The 23,460-nt window shown below is 41.8% G+C and overlaps 1 protein-coding gene across 1 annotated transcript in view; it reads left to right on the top strand.

The window, feature by feature from the left end:
• Positions 1 to 23,460, top strand: part of emsy (EMSY transcriptional repressor, BRCA2 interacting) — a 28,006-nt gene that overhangs the window by 884 nt on the left and 3,662 nt on the right. The window contains exons 2-20 of the mRNA XM_079213946.1: positions 1,533 to 1,641; positions 1,785 to 1,884; positions 1,962 to 2,036; positions 2,305 to 2,480; positions 2,670 to 2,825; positions 3,936 to 4,192; positions 4,834 to 5,056; positions 5,978 to 6,172; positions 6,722 to 6,871; positions 6,968 to 7,141; positions 7,227 to 7,363; positions 7,719 to 7,757; positions 8,497 to 8,670; positions 12,011 to 12,209; positions 12,985 to 13,152; positions 13,822 to 13,977; positions 17,413 to 17,567; positions 20,587 to 21,150; positions 22,082 to 22,480. Coding sequence (XP_079070072.1) covers positions 1,533 to 1,641; positions 1,785 to 1,884; positions 1,962 to 2,036; positions 2,305 to 2,480; positions 2,670 to 2,825; positions 3,936 to 4,192; positions 4,834 to 5,056; positions 5,978 to 6,172; positions 6,722 to 6,871; positions 6,968 to 7,141; positions 7,227 to 7,363; positions 7,719 to 7,757; positions 8,497 to 8,670; positions 12,011 to 12,209; positions 12,985 to 13,152; positions 13,822 to 13,977; positions 17,413 to 17,567; positions 20,587 to 21,150; positions 22,082 to 22,480 — 3,606 coding nt within the window. The remainder of the gene's footprint in view (positions 1 to 1,532; positions 1,642 to 1,784; positions 1,885 to 1,961; positions 2,037 to 2,304; positions 2,481 to 2,669; positions 2,826 to 3,935; positions 4,193 to 4,833; positions 5,057 to 5,977; positions 6,173 to 6,721; positions 6,872 to 6,967; positions 7,142 to 7,226; positions 7,364 to 7,718; positions 7,758 to 8,496; positions 8,671 to 12,010; positions 12,210 to 12,984; positions 13,153 to 13,821; positions 13,978 to 17,412; positions 17,568 to 20,586; positions 21,151 to 22,081; positions 22,481 to 23,460) is intronic.

Here is a 23,460-nt window from a genome sequence, read left to right as displayed (position 1 = left end):
AATAGAAGCAATAACAATGTACACAAGAGAGATGACACAACAGTAATAAACAAAACCAAAACATAAACTTTTAAAGTCTGTTTGTTTTCTTCCCTATTGTCATCAGATTCCATGTTAAATCCAAACTATCACTGAAGTTATCCTTCTAACAAGTATTGTCTGTGTAGCTGAAACCTCATTCAGCTTCTTCCTCTGTGCCGCCCTGCTTCTGGAAATGTATCGCACCAAATATTAATCTCATGTGCAAAACGGTCTCCTACTAACCCAGTATTTATTTACTCCTGAGTTCGAGGACCATTTGTTGAAAACTCAGTGCCAAACTTTTTTGGGGAAACAACTGACCCTTGTGAAGTTTTGATAGCCAGACTAACATGTTGTTGTCTTTGGTCTTTTCTTAGGTTTGGGTAACAATAAGAAAATAAAGAATTAACACTAGCTGTTATAACTACATCTTAGTTTTTGAGGCTGATTTATTGTTTTGATTACACTACTACACCATTCAATTATTATTGTTAACACACCATCTATTGATAACTTCAAGGTATTTTTTTTTAAAGCTCCTATTTCCAATTTCTCTCATTGTTAACGTCATCATTTCTTCAAAATATACGATTCAAAACAGTTTGAAATGAAACTATAGATGAGTATAAATACTACACTATTTCCAATGTTTCAGGAGATAAATTAGACTCAGTCTGTTCAACTACATTTGTAAACAAACAACCAAATAGATGGAGACGGTTAGTTTTTCTTGAAAGAAAGAGCATTAACACACTTGTTGTAATTAAGTTATTTAGCTGGTTGGTTCATCAGTAATAGTTTACCAAAGTCAACTCTGCTCGACAATAAAAAAAATAGTGACGCGATCCTAAATTAGATTGTTGCGTTGAAAATTTAAGAAAACATCAGCGGTACTAATACACATTGTTTTGCACCCCTCCTCTGCGCTTCACTTCCCACTCATAACAGGTCAACATGACACCTGTTGTCTTTTATCCGTGGTTTGCATTTTAGCTGCATTATTGAAGAGTTGCTAATTAGCAGAGTATTTCCTCTGAGAGAACAGCTGCTTTATAGGGATGAATCCATTCAATTAAACCCGAGTACACTTAATTAAAATGTGTCACAGCATCCTCTTTAGACAACACATTAAGCTCAGCATAATCGTATATGAAAGATAATTATCTTGTCAATCGGACTGTTCTGGTAAAGCTTGTATGTGATTTAGTAGATCTGTTCAGGATATTTCATTTACTTTAATATATAGTTACTGTATCAGCACAGTTACAGTGAACAAACGGCACAAAACAGGAGCTCTTTTTTTCTTTTTCAAAGAGGTTTAATTAAAGTGCGCTTTTCTAACATCGTACTTCGGACCTCATGTTACCTTAAATTATCCAAATAAATTACTTTCTGCTGTCAGTGTCTATCATTGTTGTTGACGCTCTTTAAAATAATCAATGCCTGGCAGCAGCGCCGTTTATCAGAAATTGTTGTCTAATCTTGCATTATCTTGTTTACTCTCCACTCAGCCCATGATTCAGCTGGAGAAACCAGTGCTGACTGGAACCATGCCAGTGGTATGGCCCACCATCCTGGACCTGGGCAGGGATGAGTGCAAAAGAATTCTCAGAAAACTCGGTAAGGTCCTGCGATTCTAAATAAATAAGGTGGAGGAACATCGCTGTAAACATAATTATTTCATCTTAAATCAGAACAAGGGGTTCATATTTGAGTTCACCTGATTGAAGTCACATCCTTGTTTTTTTATTTCTGTTTCTCAGAGCTGGAGGCTTACGCTGGCGTCATCAGTGCCCTGCGAGCACAAGGAGACCTGACGAAAGACAAGAAGGATTTGTTGGGAGAGCTGACTAAAATCCTTGGGTAATTGTTTTCCTACATCTTCTAGAACTCAAACAATCTGTCAAACTTTTAATTTATTTAAAATGTTCTCCTCCCAGGATCTCAACAGAACGCCATCGCGCAGAAGTCCGCAGGGCCGTCAACGATGAGCGCCTCACCACCATCGCATATCAGTAAGTGTGTAAGCGGCCATGTGGGTGTTTCCTTCGTCATGTGCAGTACCTCGCAGTGTGTGTGTTCATTTGTCAGTTTACAAATCCACTTTTCAGCAACAATGAGCAAATAAAATGGCGCCCTCATCGGTTCAGAAATCAAACTTTTCATCAATTATGATGTGCACTCTTCTGTGACCGTGCAGATATTTTTATCGTGAATTTGGCTCACCGTTGCACGCTGGGAATTGTAGTTTAAAAAACTAATGTCCATGCATCTTTTTTTCAGTATGTCGGGTCCCAACAGCTCGTCCGAATGGTCCATTGAGGGACGGCGGCTTGTCCCCTTGATGCCGAGGCTGGTCCCTCAGACGGCGTTTACTGTGACCGCTAATGCTGTGGCCAGTGCCACGGCCAATCAGAACGCATCCCTTCTGTTGCCGGCGGAAACGGGAAACAAAGAAGGTGGGCCACATCACAACCGCTGCAATCACGACGACAAACAAGATTATTTCACGTCTTACTATTTTATGTAATTATTCTAGAAATGCATGTAGCTATAAAATGCAGCTTTCTCTTAATATTCTTTTGCAAACATGAACATGTTTTAAACCCGATTCCACATTGAATGGATGTTTACTCTCCTCCCTGCAGTGGTTGTATGTTACTCTTACACGAGCACCACCGCCACCTCCACCAGTGCGATGGCGCCCAGTGGCGCCATAGGAGCAACTGTGAAATCCCCACGACCGCCGAGTCCTTCCTCCAACGTGGTGGTGCTGCCCAGCGGGAGCACCGTCTATGTGAAAAGTGAGCGTCGGCATCATCGGATAAATTATTGCTCTGGGCAGGCTACATCACGTATACTGATCAGCCTAAAGGGGGCGCTACAAGGCTTTGTTTACGGCTTACGGACATCCAAACGGAACAAAGCTAACGCCGTCATGGAGTCTCATCCTCTCAGCGTTTGACGGCTCAGTTTTGTGGCAGGACGAGTGATTCAGAAATCCTCCCCACAATGCAGTTGGTTTTTACTGGCTGGGATTTAAATTTGCTAAACACAGCGTCTCGTGGGATTTGTTGGATTGAATTTGACAGTTTTACACAGGTTTGGCGCTATGGGCGAGCTTTTGGGTGCCGGGCCCGCCCTGGGACTCAGTTGGGCCCGCCCTGGACGGACTAGTCTGTCCGTCACTTACCACACGTAGTTCTTTGCTGTATAGCAGGCTTCAAACTTCCGTGCGGTTTTAATTTTTCACATACCATCATAGGTGGCGCATTGCTGTCGGCAGGCAGTAGCATTTCATTTTTACAGTTCTAACTCAAGATGAAGCAGGTGGAGCTACTTAGGTGTCAGGGATAAGAACTTCAGTCAGGGTTTCACATTTATAAAATTACACTGCCAAACTGCATGCTGGGTCGTCCTGTCGAACTCCATCGCACAGGAGACTTCATGATGCAGTTCGGTGGTGTAATTTCATAAATGTGCAACCCTGACTGAAGTTCTTACCCTGTCACATAAGTAGCGCCCGCTGCACCCTCAGCTGTATTCTGTGAAAATTAAATGATGCATCTTCCCAAAGTGCTGGAGAAAAAAAAGACCTGACTGAAGGAAAAAAAACGTGCCCCTCCCAGAGCAACGTAAGGCCCCCCTGCGTATCAGTGCCTGGCGCTGGGCCTGGTTTTACACAAGCATCTGCTGCCAATGTGTGCATGCAAATTAAACAAGCTCTGTCTAACAGACTGATTTAGGACGGGAATTTATCGTGGATTTAGTATTTTTTTGTTTTTGGAGTGGTTCTCGAACAAAAGATGTTTGGCGACGTCCAACTATTTTCTGACGTTGAACACACCAATTTAATTGAGAAACCTATCGTCTGATTAAGACATAACTACAGTCATATTTCGATATCCTGACAGGCGTGAGCTGTTCCGACGAGGACGAGAAGCCTCGCAAGCGCCGGCGGACGAACTCGTCCAGCTCGTCGCCGGTGATGCTGAAGGAGGTCTCCAAGGCGATGCCACCGGTTTCCAAGAGCATCACGGTGCCGGTGAGCAGCCCCAAGATGAGCAATATCATGCAGAGCATCGCCAACTCACTGCCACCGCACCTGTCCCCCGTCAAGATCACCTTCACCAAGCCCACCATCCAAAGCACCAACACCACCACACAGAAGGTGAGCGGTGCTCGTTCCCACGCTTTCTACACACCTCTTTCTCCCAGTGGTTCCCAACCTTTTCCCTTTTTCTGACCCTTTTTGTTATCACCCTTAAAACATTTTTCAATCCACAAACAAAATCCTCAATTAGCAGGAAGCTGTTAAATGAGTCTTTTTTTTTGATGAAAGCAACTTTCTCAACATAAATAAAGTGATGACGTCTTCATGGTTTTAACTTTTGGACTTCACAACACTGGGTTTATTGGAAATGTTTGAATCTCACGAGTCGGAAACTTTTTCAGTGCAACCAACGTGTTTACGATTAATTTGTTGGCAACATGTTTTTCATAGATCTGACTTGGTCACATGAGATTGAAACTCCCCAAAATGCTATATTTGGTTGGATATAATATTAGTACTGATCTTTATCTGCAACTGTGTAGAAATACTAGCTTTCAACAGAATGTGGCCTACTATGTAGCCGACTACTTTTGAGGACAAATAAATAAAAAAATGATATACAGACTTTTGTATAAATGATCTAGTAAGTGTATTCATATAATATAAATCTAATTTTGACAACCTCAGAGCAGACAAATCCTCTGTGATCTTCAGCTCTACGCAATACTCCATGTTGTAAATGTCTCGTCTTCCTTCAGGTGATCATCGTGACCACGTCCCCCAGCTCCAACTTTGTGCCCAACATCCTGTCCAAGTCTCACGCTCACAACAACGCCGCTCTGTCCAAGCTGGTCTCCACCTCCATGCTGACTGCGACCGCCCAGAAGCAGACAGTGGTCTTCCCCGCCAGCCCCGCCGCCACCACTGTCGCGGTGACCACAGTGGTGTCCTCGACTCCGGCAGTGGTCATGTCAACAACATGTAGGTCATTTTTAACATCCATTTAGAGTAAGTTACAGGAATAGCCTCAAACCCCCATCAGCAGATAGATACGTAGCATTATTCACATTTATTTGGAGTCATGGAAATTAACTAAAGTGTAATATTCATTATTTTTAGCTCTGCTTTTGGGCTCCACTAACTCCTCAAAAAATGTCTGTCTCTTTAGCTGCTAAATGCTATGGTCACTGCTATGGTCACTAACAAACTGTTTTCCTGCTGTTTGGTACTGAGCAGGTAGGGAACTGTGGGTTTATTAGGACCTTTCAAAAAGCTAAAAGAAGAACAAAATCTCCACCGCAGGTTTGGGGGATACTTTTCTGTGACTTTGTCACAACTAACAATCCTTTTCACGTTGCACGTCCAGGAATAGACATCCTGTTATGTGTCAGTTCAGAAGACTTCCTTCTAGATCTGATGAATGTCAGAGCAAGTTAATGTTGTTGTTTTGCTAACTCTAATTATTATGTTAATGTATCTTTGTGAATGAGTGAGTTTAGGTTCATGTAGCAGTTTAGAGTACGGCAAGAAAATATGTTAACTATTCCAAATTAGATTATTTTAAATGGGATAATCTGTTTGATTAGGTCAACAAATCCAAAAGCTTTTTTGATATCTAACCATAAAGTAGTCCATAATCCAAAAATATTCTGGTCACAATAATGTGAAATTATGGAAAGTGTCAAATTCTCACATTTCTTTGTTTATCACAAACCAGTTATATCCAAACATAAGATGTCAAAATAATCTAAATGACACTTTTATAAAGAAACGGTATTTTACAGCCCATTAGTGAACATGGACTTTAACACATTTGCTCTTTTTGTGTCACTTTGACCTCAGAATTTCTGTTGCCAAACTGTTAGCGTCGTTAGCATAACCGCACGGTGTTCACTGGTGTAGGTGCTACTTCAGCCGGAGTGAAGGTGGCTTCAGCCAGACTTCCTTCACCTAAGACCCTGGCGGGATCGCCGGCTCAGATCATGGCCCAGTTCCCCAAACAGCTGCAACAGAGCTCAGCGATGGGAGTCTGCCAGACCCAGACCACCACCACCTCGCCGGGCTCCAAGCCCAACATTCAGATCAAACAAGAGTCCGGTAAGCTTCTGTCTCTATTTCGTTATGTTTTTATTGTTCTTTAACTTTCGATAGCTATTTCTTTCTTTAGGTTTTTCTTCATATTCTTCTTAAGCTTGATCCCCTCCTCCTTTTATTTATATATTTCTTTTGGAGGGGGAAATTTATTTCTTTTATTGTCTCATTATTTTTATTCAGTTTCTTTCTTTCTTTCTTTCTTCATATTTGTATTTCTTTCTTTTTGTGTTTTATTTCTCTTATTTCTTTTTTTTAAATAAAATGTTAGTTCTCTGGAAGTTATAGCGGTATATTTAAAAGAGAACACTTAATTTGTGCAAGCATAAATATGTTGTATTGTGCTTTTTTGCAGGCAAAATAAGATATTTTCTTCAGCAATATTTCTTGTTTTTAAAATATATTTTCTGGACCCTCAATGCACTAGCTTAACATATTTCCTTTATTGCACAAAAAAATAAAACGTAATGTGAGTACGTTACAGCATATACGTGTTTCTAAAAAAAAAAAAAAAACCCCCACCTAAATCAGTGTATTGTTTGTGCGTATCTATAGGGGTTAAGATAATCACTCAGCAGGTTCAGCCCAGCAAAATCCTGCCCAAACCTTCATCGGTGGCTTTGTCCAGCAGCAGCTCATCCCCCATCATGGTCGTCAGTAGCAACGGAGCCATTATGACAACCAAACTCGTCACCCAGTCCACAGGTGAGTGATGCATAACTCACCTGTACTCGACAAAGCACCGAGGCTTTGATCCCCAGGCCTGGTTATTGAATAGCAACGCTGTATCTTCGTACGCAGCCACCCAGGCCACCTACACGAGACCGACCGTGAGCCCCAGCCTCGGCGCCAGAATAGCGGCCACCAGTGGCGGGACCACCTACGTCAAGACCACCAGTGGCAGCATCATCACAGTGGTGCCCAAGTCTCTGGCCACGCTTGGCGGCAAGATCATCAGTAGTAACATCGTTTCCGGTGAGCCAAACAAGAAGAGATCAATGTTGCTGTTATGTTCCATAATCTACGGTTGTGATCAAATGTTGACTTCCCTCCGCAACAGGCACGACGACTAAGATCACCACCATCCCCATGACCTCCAAGCCAAATGTCATTGTGGTCCAGAAAACCACAGGGAAAGGCGCGACCATCCAAGGACTACCTGGCAAGAACGTGGTCACCACACTTTTAAACGCTGGGGTCAGTGAATCTATCATTTCTAAGCACTATGCAGGGCTCCAGACAGACCGTTCAACTGGTAGCACTGGTGCTGCCAACTTTCCCAGCTGGTCTGAGGCCAATAATCCCTCCGAAGACAGACAGTTTTTTTTTTTTAAATGAAATGAATTGGCAACTATAACAAAAAGTATGCGATTATCACTTGTTTACTGGCCTATGATTTGTCTGATTGGTCGGACAGAACAAGACTGCACCACCAAGACGGCACTTAATAACCTTTCAAATGATTCTGATGGCATAAATGTTTGTTAACAACCTTTGTTACAAATTTATTTCACTGTTTTGACGTCTTTGTCTTTTTTGATACAACCACTAGGTGTTGCCAAAGTTTGAAACCTTCACAACCTACACAAAGGTCCTTTTCAACATTTTATCAAATTACATTTCCTGAATTCAAGGTTTTAAAATTTGTTTAATACAGTACTGTGTTTTCATTTGTGTTTTTAAAGACTTTTTTTTTTTAAATTCCTCTTTGTTTTCTGGTGGAGAGGCAGATGTTCAGATTGATATCACTCTTATATCTGTTTGTTAAATATGAAGCTACAGCCAGTTAGCTTAGCTTAGCACAAAGACTGGAAATGGGGGGAAATAGCTAGCCTGACTGTCAAAATGTAGAAATGTTGCTTTAAAGTAGGTTTCTTATGTCTTTAAAATGATAAAGCGACTCCTGTCGTAGGGCTGCAACTAACGATTATTTTCACTGTCAATTAATCTTTTTGATTACTTTTTTGATTAATCAATTATTTGTTGGGCTATTGTTTGGATCAGTGTTTACAAAACCCAAGATATTGGTTTTTTTTTGTCCACAACTCAGAGATTTTCAGTTTATTGTTGCATAGAAGTTAAGAAACTAGAAAATATTGACATTTAAAAAGCTGGAAAAAACAAATTTTGACTTTCATTTTCTTTTAAAAATGACTCGAAACAATAAGTCTATCAAAGTTGGCGATTTAATTTAATAGTTGACAACTAATCAATTCATTGTGGCAGCCCTACTCTGTTGCATTTGAGTATTTTAGGTTGAGTCTCTAAAGAACTGGGGTTTCTCTGCTTTTGGTCGTCTGATATGTTGTAATAAACCGTGTGTGCTTCAGGGTGAGAAAGGCCTGCAGGCGGTTCAGGGGACCAAACCGGCGATCATCACGGCCTCCAGACCCATCACCAAGATGATCGTCACGCAGCCCAAAGGCATGAGCTCTGGAGTCCAGGCCACCGCCACCAAGATCATCCCCACCAAGATTGTCTACGGCCAGCAGGGCAAGACACAGGTGAGGCGCCGCCAGCTCATCGATGGTTTTCGTTTAAAAAAAAAAAATTCTGCTTAAAAACAGACCTAGGCCAACCTTTTTAATTATAACGCAGTTTTCCGACAATCTACCGCTCTGAGATATTTAATTTACCGATGAGTTAATGTGGCTTTAAGGCTGTAAATTAAAATTATCATTAGATCCTGTTAGCATATGACTAACGTCTAGTCAAGTGGACATTTACATGACGGACTGACTGACTTCACAACCACAAGTGTAATGTCTGCTGAACACAGAAGAGCAGTTTTAATTTCGCATTAAGCTCATTTTAAACTTCTCAACTCATCTGGGTAGTCCTCGATATTTTCTGGGGAAGTTGGATCTAGTCGCTGAAACAAATATGCAAACGTTTGAACAGAAGAGAAAACTCCCCAATTCTTCCGGCTGACAGATGGACAGCGGGGGCTTTTGACGCTGACCTTTTCCTCTTCCTCCATTTACTTCCCCCATTCAGGGAGAGGAAGGAGTCTTTCCCTAAAATGTTGTCAATGAGCCGGGCAGAAACCTAATCTGATGCTCTTTCAGGTTCAAGCAGCTGCAGACTGCAGCGTTTGTCTCTCGTTTCTGACTCATTATATTAAACCTGTAAGAGTTGGTCTTCTTCGACCACTTGTGGGCAGTGGAGCGAGCTGGAACCACACTATTTACCTTCGGGCCGTACCTGAATCAACATTTTTGGATTCTACATTATTTATTCTTAATTTTTTTCATATCGTCTATTTGGCAATCTGGGTTGTTGTTTTTTTGCGTCAGAACCATTTATTTGCCAGGTATGTTGCACACACGAGGAATTTGTCTTGGCGGGTGGTGCGCACATTAGACAAACAACAACAATCAACACAGTGCAAGAAATCGAAACATATTCAATTTACAATAGAATATTAAATAAAGTGCACAGACAAACAGATAACAGTACTATAAACAAGTGTACTGTCATAACCATTCATATATGTACAACCAACGTGTTGACAAGAGCACATGCTTTTCATAGATCTGCCTTGTCATGAGAGGGAAACTCCAAATATAGTCTGCTATATTTGGTTGGATTATATATTTTTTGTGCCCCGCGCCCTCGTCGGAAGCTGCTGTACAATGAAACCAACCGCTGTAGGCGTCGCTTTCAGTTCCTGGGGATTTTTCTTCAGGTTTAAAAAAGTTACAAGATTAGTTCTGTAGAAATAACGTTTTCTGACAACTACCAAGAATACGGGGTCTGAAAGTATTTCTCTTGTGACTTCAAAAGAAATGCCTACTGAGAAGTGAGAACTAAAGAGATAATTAACTACCCCAATATTTATTTTTACGGCCTTTTGGGGGACTTTGAATTCGATTCACTGGTGTCAGTATTTAATTACTGTGTGACGACCCTATCTGCCACTGGGTGTTGGCCTGCAGGTGTGCAGACAGGGTCGTCAGGAGAGTGGGGACACCTGCACTCAAGGGGAATGAGCTCAAAGGGCCTCGGGTTGAGGGCTCTCTCTCTCTCCCCACCACGAGACACCAGTGGGCTTGTGTCTGCAACTCGGTCCATCTTCAGTTTGGCAAGTTGAAATAAACCTTTTTTTTAATGTTAAACCACTCATTGTGTCTGTGCCCCCCTCTTCTTTTGTCATGGCTGTGTGGCCCGGTTCGTGACAAAATCAACAAGATTCTGCTGAGGAAATCAAACTCATCACTTGAGTCTAAATTTAGCCTGAATTCACTTTCTGTTTTTAGTCATCGAGGGGAAGTTGAGGTCAGCCTGCGGTACGGTGCACAATACACACTGTACGCAACACGCACATAGTGACGACCCGTGGTGCAGGTTTACTAAAACCACCAGCTGGATCTGCCCAAACGGAAACAACACTGAAAATCACGTCACAATATTTTAAAGTCAATATTGGTGCTAAAGTTGCCACTTTCCAGTGACGAAAACGCCACCAAATCATTATTTTTTTTACATTTATGACCGGCTTCCTGAACTCGTAACAAAGCAGACGGAAACATGACGTAGTTGTTGACGGTAACGATTCGTAAACTTGTATTAATGTCGTCATGCAATCTGAATCAGAACCATTTATTTGTTAGGTATGTTACACAAACTTTGTCTTGGCAGGTGGTGCACACATTAGACCACCACCAACAACAACAATCAACACAGTGCAATAGAAACATATTCAATGTACAATAAAGTGCACATACAAACAGATAACAGTCCTCTAAACAAGTGTACTGTAAGTGTGTGTTAAAATGTAATGTATGTTAACCCATAAGAACCCGGACCCATTTCTCCTTAAAGGAAAATTAGGTGGGACATAATACAGCCTAAATAGACCACATAGAACACATTTATGATATTGTTTTCAAAATAGTTTCCAATATTTGAAATGTTACGTATATGTCACATTGGGCATTAATGGTAAATAAATTAATTATTGTTATTAATAATTACATAATTATAACATGATTTTTTGGTTTACATTTGTTTTAATATACTTTGGATTGAATAATATAAAATATGTTAGCTAAATATCATTGAATCAGCCAAATTAACTGAGCAGATCATAATTATCTTTCATATTGTGCATATATGTAACCGTTTTTTTATTTTTATGTTAAATTTCCCATGTGACGTATGTGTCACAATGATTTTTATCTGATTTGTCTTATATCATTTTAATCAAGAAATGTGCTCACAGCAGGTTCAATACATTAAAGGACATGTTAATCCAGCATTATAATTCTTAAACGGGTAAATCTTACCTTTAGCAACGGAAAACAAGCTTTTTTTTAAATGTAGCATTTCCTTCAGATCTGTCACAACCTGGATCAGCCATCTTGGAAAGGTTGTTATGGGAAGACAAAATCACATGACCCTGTCACATGACACACCAAGTTGTTCAGTAGGTGTCACCTAGGGACTTCATGAGTTCTAATCAAGGATAAAGCTGTATATGGAACTTTCCAGAACATTTAAAGGACGTGTGACACCTGTGTCACCGTGGGTCCTTATGTTAAAGTGACATGTGTATTTAAATATGAAGTATGAAGGGATGTGCAGGAGAGGGACCGGTTTGAAATTGTCCTGGGAGTGACAAATGGTTCCCAATAAATTAGACCAGAATCGCCTCCCGCCAACCTGCGTCAGCGTAAGTGGAATAAATCCCTAAAAAGTAAAGATCGAAACAAAGTGGTGGGAACCAGACATCGACAATTCCAGCATTTTAAAGTGTCTTGTCTGAAATAAAAATGTCTTCCACTGTTGACACAGAGCCGCTGCTTTACAGAACCCTCTTATGCTCCTTTGGTTTCCTTCCAGGTTCTTATCAAGCCCAAGCCCGTCTTCCAGACGGCGATGGTGAGCGAACAGACCCGGCAGCTGGTCACCGAGGCGCTGCAGCACGTGACCCGCTCGGCAGAACTCGTGCAGGGTCAGGGTCCGGCCTCGATCCAGGACGGGTCCACGAAGGACGAGCCCGGAAGCTTATCGGGCGAGTTGTCCCACAGCAGCGCTCACGGTAAACTTCCCTTTACCTGTATGTAGAGACGAGATATAAAACGTCTGCTGCTGCGCAACTCTTCTGGATAAAAGAGTATAATGTGAAAATAACCCAAACCCAATGCACGTCTCCTGTTCAGCACCGCCCCCCGTTTCGCCTCTTTTTCAATTAATTTAAATTGCTAAAATACCGTAACTCTTGTGAGATGAGGCCTGTGTTTTTAAAAAAAAAGCATTTAAATGATTGTTAAGTTTAATTATTTACATAAACTCCCTAACTTGCTGTGACGATTTTAAAGTTTCACTCAAACCTTCATAAGTCCCCCTTACAATGTCGGATTTCAGTCAAAGACACATCCCTGTAACCATACGGGCCTGTGGGAGTTTAATAAAACAAGCCATATCCTTACAAACCCCTAGTATCTCTACCTTTACAAACACTGCAATTCGCGGCGATTCAAAATCCTATGGTCTCATTGGTCCGTTTACTGCTGCTTAGACCGCGTCAGACGGCACATGCGGAAACCGCTAAAAAGGTGCACTATTAGTCTGTGGGTTGTTGTTACGGCACCGAACAATATATATATATATATTTATATTTTATATTTAACTCAGGAACTCTCAAGGAGTACTCTTTGATACACCTTGCTCATACTCATGCTGGATGTTTATAGTTGTGATCAAAATATTGCTTTTTCCCAAGACTTTTCTGAACAAATGAACACAATAAACATACAATAAACACAAGTATTGGAATTCAAAATGACAATTTGTCCCACATTGTTTTCCTTCAGAGCCTCAGCCTGTTGTGCACGTGGTGTCCTCCAGAGAGCACGACTGGACCGAGCAGGAAATATCGGTGGAGTCCAGCCCAACTATAATCTACCAGGAGGTGTCGAGTGGGGAATCCCAGTCCGCTACCTCCACCATCAAAGCCCTTCTGGAGCTTCAACAGACAACAGGTAAGCCTTTATGTCATGGAAATATGTGGGGGGAGGGGTTGTATCACCTGTACACATGATGACTACAGCAGCCAAAGATTCACCAACGCTTATCAAACAGCTGTTTGTGCTTTGTGGAGTAGTAATTATGGCTGAGGATTTGCTTTCACAATAAGCTCATTGGGCTTCAAACCTGTGGAACTGGGTTGATTAGTAGACAGGAAGTGACAAAGATTACCACGAAATATTTAAAGGTGAGAGCAATTATCTTTAAGTGTCGTACACAAGAAGTGCATTTCAGAACTTCCAAAGACATCATTCCCCCTTTTCTCCTTTCTGTGAATTCCCCAAAACCGGAGCAGCTCAGCAGGTCCACTTTATTAACCGATGTTAAAACCGCTTGTGATTTCTAGGCGACACTTGAAGAACAGTGAATTATTACACAGTGGCCTTTATTTACCTCAACTGCACAGAGAACCAGTTCTTCATTAGAACATTAGTTTATTTGTATCACATTTAAATAAGAAGCCTCCCCTCTACAGGATTTGCTCTCGTTACAATTAACAAACTCAACATTTCCTCCATATTTACAAGATAAACTGGTATCACTGTACGTTTCCACAACATTAAATCCTCAGCACAACATTGTTGTCCCTCACTTATTGACCCTGTTTGCTTCCCGTCCGACAGTGAAGGAGAAAGCCGAGTCCAAACCCCGACAGCACACCATCGACCTGAGCCAGATGGCCGTGCCCATCCAGCTACCCCCGGAGAAGAAGCCTGGCCCGGAGTGCCCCAGGCCCTCCACCTCAGAGGCTGAGCCCAGCACCGAGTACGGCACAGCAGGTACGTACGCCCCTCCAGCCGCCCTGTAATCTCATATAACTGCATTATAATTATTGATACTAGATGGATGCATACTTTATTCATCCCCAAGGGGAAATTAGTTTGTCACAGTAACAAGCAACTTACATAGAAGACACACCAAAAAATATCGGAATGAGAAATACTCAATATATACAACAAAACAGCAGAGCATATTCATTTAGGAAATTAAACAAGGAAAGTGAAAAAATGCCAATTTTAGCCACTTTATGGTAGATAAATCCATAACAAATCATCGACATTCATTCATTGATTAGTATTTTTGAATCAGAATCTGCAAAAAAACTAGAAGCTAAAGTTGTCACATCAAGGTAGTGGACTAAAAAGTACAATATTTGCTTCTCAAAATTCAGAAAACGCACAACAGGAATGTACAACCGTTTGTGGTTTTGTTTGTACAACTGAATTTCCTTGTACATCCCCGTGTTGCATAATGACAATATGATGATGATAAATGATATTTGAATAACATAGTATACAATAGAACTTAGTACATCACGGTACTTTTACTACACAATCGCCTCATTGATCAAATTCGAGCGAACCACAATCATTTTGCATTGTCGTTGGATTCCACAACTTAACCTTATAAACACGGCGCACCTTTTTTAAATCCTTAAGTTTGAATATTTCCGTAAGCTCCTTAAACATGACTATGCGATTTTAAAGTTTTACTAAAACCTTCATAAGTCCCCCTTACCATGTCCGATTTCAGTCAAAGACACATCCCTGTAACCGTACGGGCCTGTGGGAGTCTAATAAAGCAATCCATATCCCCTAGTATCTCTATATTTACAAACACAGCAATTCACGGCGATTCAAAATCCTATGGTCTCATTGGTCCGTTTACTGCTGCTTAGACAGCGTCAGACGGCACATGCGGAAACAGCTGATCATTTTTGATACTATGGTCGACTGGATCAGACACTGTCTTGACTAGGGTTGGGTACCGAGAACCGGTGCCAGTATGGTACCGGTTCCAACACGTCCGGTACCTACCGGACCAAAAAGCAACTCAGATTTCGGTGCTTCCTTTCGGTGCCTGAGCCGATTTAAATACTTTTTTTTTACACTACTCTGTAAAGTTGCACGGTATATAGATACTAAAAAGGTAGCGCGGTGCCCGCACGTTAAAAACGATTATTAAAATAGCGCGGATCAGAGCACACTCGCTGCTCTGCTCTCTGTCCGCCTGCAGCGCTCACACACACACAGTGCGCGCACACAGAGATCGCTGCAGACACGAGCTTTTGAACGTCCGTCCTCGGCTTGCTGGAACAAATCTCTCCAGTTGATATTAATGATGACGTGTAGTCCAGTAAAGCAGCAGTTTGTAGAATCCAACGGTTTCTGAGTTCTGTTGCACACGGTCCAATCAGGCCACCTGATGCTTGTGTCTGTTCTTTTTTATATATATTGTTTGAAGTTAAAAGGTTTGAAGCTGTAGTTTGAAGTCAAGTGTTTTGTATGTACTTATTTATTTATATCTATAGTATACTTTAAACAGTTCATAATATTGTTCAATTTGAAGAAAAAAAATTGCCTTGGCAATAAAAAAGTATCGGTTTAGGCACCGGTATCGTTTTAAAAGTATCAGTTTAGCACCGGTATCGGAAAAAACCCAAACGATACCCATCCCTAGTCTTGACACAAAGTGGGTAATTTTTCCTTTGACTGAATATGCTTCCTAACATGCCAATGCTTTCCTGGATTGTGTTTATTGTTGCAGATTTCGATGCTTTAGATAAGGGGTGTCAAACTAATTTTAGTGAAGGGGCCGCATGCTGCCCATTTTGATCTCAAGTGGGCCGAACCAGTAAAATCACAGCATATTAACGCATACATAATGACAATATTTCTCTATGTTTAAATCATTGGTGACGGTTTTTGGATGATAAACCCTATTTTATGGTATTTTTACAATAAATTAGAAACATAAAGACAAAAAAATCAGCCCACTGTTTACCTGCCTGGGCTCTCCCCTGCAGATTCCCTCGCAGTTGAGCAATATGTGTAGTAATGTCAGTGCTGTAATCAATTGCGACTCTGGGTCAATGGATAGCGTTCCCGTTTTTCAATCAGTGGATCAGTGGTTTGAGCCCCATCTCAGCTTTTTTTTTTTTTTTCTGCAATTTTAACAACTGGCGGACCAGATCCAGCCCGCGGGCTGTATGTTTGACACCCCTGCTTTAGATCTTAATCTTTTCTAAAAAAGTTGCATTAGTGCTATTAGTCTGTAGGTTGTTTTTACGGCACCGAACAATATTTTTTATCTCGGTCATTTTCTGACCAGTATTAGTGTCTCCACATTGCGAAGCAAGAACAGAGTTTTGTTTTTTTCATATGTTGGGTGTTCCGAGATCCTGTGATCTCGCGCAATCGAGGAGTCATTTTGGGAGGAATCTTGCTCAGACTCTTGACTTTTGATCATATTTATGCAGAAAATAAGTTTAAACAAATTTGTATTTTATTTTTATAAAGGCAAGGAGTTGCGGATTCGTTAGAGATCAAGGACAATAAGGTCTGGTATTCATATCGTGGTCATATGAGCTGTAGAACTCTAGGGTTGAACTGTTAAAGCCAGTGATACAAACGCGGTGCGTTTCCACCGGCCGGCTGAACAAAGTGTCTCCCTCAGCACAAGGTCCCAACGTCGGAATAAAACGTGTGAAAAGAGAGCTCTGCTGTCGAGGTCGTGCTGCTGTCAGACGTGTTCTTCTGCCGCTTGAGGTGCCGATAACAGCTCTCTTTGAGCTTTTCTAATTAGATAATTCACACAAACATGTTGGCGTGTGAGCATGGTGTTATAACAGCAGTGCAGGTCCTCTAGGTCGGTAGTTCTCAACCTTTTTTCAGTGATGTACCCCATGTGAAATATTGTTTTCAGCCAAGTTAATATGTAATACACAGTGCTGTGCAATCAGTGTCTGATTTTTTATATATATATATATACATACAATTCTGTTTCTGAACTTCCATTTATATTTTATTGAATATGTATTAAATAACCCTTTTTAAAGGATTTTTGAATGCATGCTAATTTTAAATATATATTCAAATATATATATATATTTAAATCTCATGTACCTCCATTTGAGAAGCACTGCTCTAGTTCTTAGTTGCAAAGTTAAACACAACAGCACCGCTGTGTGGCATCAAAAATAAATGTATTATTATTAAAACAAACGAATCATTCATCGCAACAAAAAGAACATGTTCGTGGCAGCCCTACGGAGCACTTCTTTTTTTTGGGTTGGCAGCTCATTACTTCAGAGGAACAAAAGTCAACTTTAAAATGAAAACCTCAAGTTTGACACGAAGCACACAAAGCATGTTGCTGCATGCGTTTTTTTTCTTCTCTACCTTATCTACAACTCTAATTCCCCCACCCACCAGGTAAAGTCATCAGCAGAGTGGGAGTTCCCTCCGAGGATGACAACGTGGTCATGTCCTCCAGCCAGCAGCTGGGGAAGCCCTTCAAAATCAGCAGCCAGGTGACCGTGGGAACCAGACCGGCGGCTGCCGTCACCTCCGCGTCCGTCAGCCACGTGGTGAGGACATCAGCCGGCACTCTGGGAATTTACGGGGATTTTAAGTGGTGTTGGGACAAATATAGTGGATAGTGTAAAATACAACAATAGGGAGTACATGGAATATAATGTTGGGTTGTGATGCCGTCTATTTAGTTTGCAACTATATGACTGGAGTTTTATTTGTGGCGCTGACGACCTTGAACGATGCTTTTAAAAGTTCTGGGAGCAACACATACCACTCCGGATAATCCAGAGTACATTGGAAGCAAGTATGAAGTACTGTCGTCTCAATTTAAACTGGTCTGTGGACGACCACAAAAAAAAAGCAGGAGGACGAAGTCCAAAAGTGGTTTTGGGAAATTTTAGCGAAATTACCCTTTTAAGACACTGATTGGCTTTTTGACTGACTTTCTTTAGTCTAGTTCATGACATTTACTGAACAGAAACCTGCAGTATTTCACCAAAGCATTAATAGTAGTGCATTAATTAACGATTCATTTCTAGTCAATTTCACTTTTTTCATACCTGCAAACATGTCACCTTTCGGCGAAATTCGCCGTTTTAAAATGAAAATATGTCGTTCATGTGAATCGTGTAGATCCGAAGAGTTTTTGTTTTCGCAAGAGGGGGGTGGGAGGGGCTCAACTGGCCGCCGTTTCTGAGATTGGAGTGAGACGCGGAAAAAAACTGAGTTCGTGATCATCTTAGCAATAGAAGATCTTTGACGTGTCGAGTCTTGGCCAATCAGCGTTAAGATTTCTACAGCGGCTTCATTTCCCTCCCACCAGTTTAATAATGGCAAGCTAGTCAGCTAGCTAACACGTTAGCTAACGTTGTTGGGAGAGACAGCGAGTGAGATTACTGGCACCGGCGAGTTCGTGGCAGCGTGTGACGTCAGCCAGGAGAGCGGCGAGTCAGCGGCATTGCAGTTCTACCTACCGACACCTCACTACATAGAACAGGGGTGGGCAATTAATTTTCCCAAGGGGCCACATGAGAAATTTGGACCGTTGTGGAGGGCCGAACCAATTCTGAACTTAATTCAATTAACTCAATATTTATGTTATTACTTTATTAAAAAACTGTAAATTATATGGTTTTGAGCTGCTACTGGTAAGAATGCATGTTACAATAAGGCTATGAAAATAAGTTAAACATTTTTTTTTCTTTTTTTTAAGATTTGTTTAAACCTGTTAAAGACCAGCAATTTATTAACTTTAAACGAAAGCAATAAGTGCTTTTGATGTTTTCCAGTTCAGTTGTTCTTACTCGGGAGAAAAGTCCAGTCTGTGTTGGCTTGAACAAGAGCATGAAGTCTGGTTGAATGAGGTGGAGATGAAGGACAGCTGAGAGAGAGGATCTGATCTGTTGAACTTCATCACTAGAATGTTTGTTCTCGTGTAGGTAGATCCAAAGAGAACCAACATCTTCTGAGCATCTTTCCTCATGTGAGGAACGTTCTCCTCTTTGAGAGAAGAGTGAAGATCCTGACTTAAAGTGCTCTGCCATAGTGGATCAGACCGCAGGTCAGATCCGCGCCGGCTTTGCGCGATTCATTTTCAATCTGGAGGCGGAGACTGCAGCGCGAGGCTCCTTGGGAGGCGGGGGTCTCGCCGCAGCACCCGCTGCTCGCTGAGGACAGAAACTGCAGAACAATACGCTTTTACTTCAGTCTCCAAGTCGGCAACACTGCCCGTTGTGAGGCTGCATAAGCTCGCGCGTGCGCACACATAAATAAATCACCTTCAAAGTAAAAGCAGTGCCGTTTGTATTGCACTCATGGCGTGCACCTTATTTATTTTTCATTTTTGATTGACCTCACGCGGGCCAGACTGGGAGAGCCCGTAAGATGCCCAGGTCTGACATAGGAGAGGACAAGTGGAGATTTTATCCAATTTTTGTTTTAATAAAAAAAACGAAATGAGTTTCCTCCGTAGGGTGGCCGGGCTACTGTTTATATTTAAGGGTTTAAGATCTACGTGTAGACAAAAAGTGTATTCTCCAGTTAATTATAATCTATAGAGTTATGTGGTTATAATCACACTGGAGAGAGATGTGCATGTTCAGGTTTACTGGTGGAAACATTATTCAGTGTTCTAGACTAACAGTGACGTCTCCTCAAAGTAAAGTGGTATAATAGTATAGCATAATATGGTCAAATAAAAAGGCTGGTACATTATACATATTATGGCATATAAGTGTAATATTATGAAGTGAAATGTAGTAGCAGCAAAACAATATTCAGTATAGTACAGCAGTATTGCATATTTTAAGTATTAAGTCTACAAAATAATATATATATACATACATACACACACTATCGTTCAAAAGTTTGGGGTCACTTATAAATGTCCTTATTTTTCAAAGAAAAGCACTGTTTTTTTCAATGAAGATAACATTAAATTAATCAGAAATACACTACACATTGTTAATGTGGTAAATGACTATTCAAGGTGGTTTTTAATGAAATATCTACATAGGTGTATAGAGGCCCATTTCCAGCAACTATCACTCAGTGTTCTAATGGTACATTGTGTTATGCTCATCGCATAGAAGACTAATGGATGATTAGAAAACCCTTGTGCAATTATGTTAGCACAGCTTAAAACAGTTATGCATAGCATCACATTTGTGGGTTCCATTATACTCTCTATGTATGTACGTGTGTGTGTGTATATATATATATATATATATATATATATATATATATATGTATATATATATATATAGATATATATATATATATATATATATATATATATATATATATATATATATATATATATATATATATATATATATATATATATATATATAGATATATATAGATATAGATATAGTGTACACTTGGGTATTGACAAAAGAAGAAATAAAACCCATAATGATCATAGTTTGTCAGCTTCTCGACGAGTGACGCTGTTCGGCACTGACTCGCCCGTCACTGCATTAATTGCGTTAACTGCTTCTGGTTCCTCTTAAGACCACGTCATGGTGCGTTCCTCCTCTTGATAACGTCTTCTTTGTGACTGTGTTTCAGCCCTCAGACAGCCACGGGAAAACCGAGACCGTGCTGGAGGTGGGCGAGCTGGAAGGCGACACCTTGGACCCCCAAACGGGTTTGTTCTACCGCTCCAGCCAACCGGCTTCAGATCTCGTGAAGCGAACCTCCTACGCCGCCGCCGCCCAGCCGCCTCCCTCGAGTCAGGCAGAGGCCGAGCAGAGCCGGCTCTGCTCCACCTCCGTGCAGCCGCCACCACAACTGTACAGCAAACCTCAAATCAGCCAGCCTTCCTCTTCCGCCACCGCCTTCCCCTCCACTCTTCCTCTGGGGAAGAAACTCCCGAAATTACGAGAGCAGATTCAACCCAAACCCCAGGCCTTGACCCAGATCCCCAAAGACAGACCGCTGGCTGCACTGGCCCAATCCGGGGCAAAGGTCACGACCCCGGCCGCCCCGAGCAAGCCCCCGTTGACGCCGCAGCTGCCGAAGCTCCAGCAGGCGCCTACGTCCCACCACAGACCGTTGCACACGGCCATGTCCCACCCTCCGCCGCTGCAGGCGCACCACCCTGTCGGCACGGAGAAGACGGCCTCCAGCCAGGTGAGCGGCACCGACGAGAGAGAGCAAGAAATAAAACAACTTGGGGCGTTTGTTTTGTTTGAAGCTAGCACAAACGGCACACCTTGGACTTGCAAATGAAATGCCCCCGAGGTAGAACTTCATGGCCAAACCACTCATGTCATTCATCTTAATGAGTTTGTTTTCGAGGCATGTGTCCGAACCAGCATGTGCCATCGGGGTTTTTCCTGCCTTCCTCGTCAAATGCAATAAAATATTTGCCATGCCGACCTCGAACAGGCCGCAGACTTATTTATTTATAGCTGTGCTAACGCTGGCTGCAACTGTAATACAAAATAATTGTTTGTTGCAGGCTTAATATTTTATTTCGGAGCCATTTACATCTCTGTGAATGTAAAGCAGCGGTTCTCAAACTGTGGGGCGTGAAGGCATTACAGGTGGATGCAGTTATTTATTTATTTGTATCCTTTAGTTATTATCTTAAAAATATATTCAGTGCAAAAATGGTTAATTGCAGCTACAATAAGCTATTTTGTTTGCCAAATATTACACGGATGGAGGAGTCACAAAAAAGTTATTTCATTACAAATTCAGCATGGACCATTTTGTTACTTTTTTTGGGGCGGTGGGGCGTGAACATTTTTCTTCCAAAGTGGGTCGTAACATATTTTTTCGGAGAACCACTGATAAAGTAATAGAAGTAATAGAACTGACATTCAAGTCAGAGTGACGCTACATTGCATGTTTTTCTTTCTGCTCCAGTATTCATATCTGATAAATCAAATATCAGAAACCAAACAGGATACCACTGCTAACAACGCTGTCGGCTACAGAGCGAGCTTTCTTACTTTGCCTCTCATTTGTCCGTCATCCTGCAGCCGCTATTTGTGACTACAAAAGAAATGTCTGTCGGAGTTGCCTAAATTTTTTTTATTTATTTTGATTTTTTCAGCAGCCGATCATCACGCAGAGCGCCACCGTCACCAAGATCACCTTCGGCGGCTCCCACCACGCGTCACAGGTCTTCAGCAGCGGCGAGGCCACTGCCAAGCCGGTCCCGGAGTCCAGCACCACCAGGCCCTCAGGGGACAAGCCCTCAGTGTCGGATATCCTGAAGATCTCCATGATGGAGGCGGAGATCGACCCGAGCACAGAGCCCATAGTGGTGGATTCGTCCAGCGACTGCGGCCCCCCGGGAAAAGCCCTGGCTGTCCGGGCCGTGTCGGGCACGCTGGACTCGGGCCAGTTCATTAGCAGCTCAGTGCATCATTCCCATGCTAAGGCCCAGCAGTTCGGCTGCATGCAGGGTCTCACCGCACAGAGGAGCAAAGACGACCTAGAGGTCATTGAGGTGAGATACTCACGACCAAGTAATGCAAGTCACGGTGCAGACGGGTCTGTCACACATTAACCTCTTTATTTAGACATTTTTATAAGCCGGTCGACGCAGTCCGTGTTTCTCGTCACATTCGTTCATGTCTATTTTGACGTATCGCACCAGACAGCTTCTCCTGTATGGAAACTTTGCTAATACTTTCTCAATTGCAAAAAACATTTTTAAGCTCGCTGGAGGTGTTTTTTTGTCGAAAAAGAGTTGATGCACTAAATTAATTCTGACATGGTGAACAGTTAGCTTGAATGACTGAGCAGAAATGTACTACATTTGCGAGACAACTGAAAGGAACGCCCGTTATTGTGAACTTCAAATATATCGTATAGATCAGGGGTGCCCAATACGTCGATCGCGATCTACCAGTCGATCGCGGAGGTAGTGCGGGTAGATCGCATGCCATTTAAAAAATAATAATAATTAAAAAAAATTAAAAAAACTTTAGCGACAAAACTCAGCTCCCAGTGTGCAAATTAATGTCAATCACTACGGAAGCTGCGCCCGCAATGGTTGGCCGCTTGAATGGATGTATTGCCAAGTACAGGGAGATGTTTTCCCCGAATTCCTTAATTACCACTGCATAATACACCAACAAGCATGATGCGCTACAACGCTAAACATGAAAGAGATCACGGATGTGGCAACAAAGATCGTCTAATCGAGCGAGAGCTCTTCAAAGACGGATGTTCTGTGCGCATCTGGAGAAGGACTGCAGCCACTCTGACTTCCTGCTGCACACTGATGTGAGATGGCTTATAGAGCTCTGTCCGGAGATACAGGAGTTTCTCCATGTTGTTAAACATGCAGAATACAACCAACTAAGAGTATGTCAATATGCTCACGTTTCTGAATTAAAATTTAAAACGTGTGTCAATTGTGTGTTCCCCTGAAGGAGGGAGCAGCAAGACGTGGGACTGTAATGAGTCATTTTGATTTACTTT

This window comes from Taurulus bubalis (assembly GCF_910589615.1).
Source record: "Taurulus bubalis genome assembly, chromosome: 2".
Taxonomy (NCBI): Eukaryota; Metazoa; Chordata; class Actinopteri; order Perciformes; family Cottidae; genus Taurulus; species Taurulus bubalis.
This window is presented reverse-complemented; position numbering and strand designations above follow the sequence as displayed.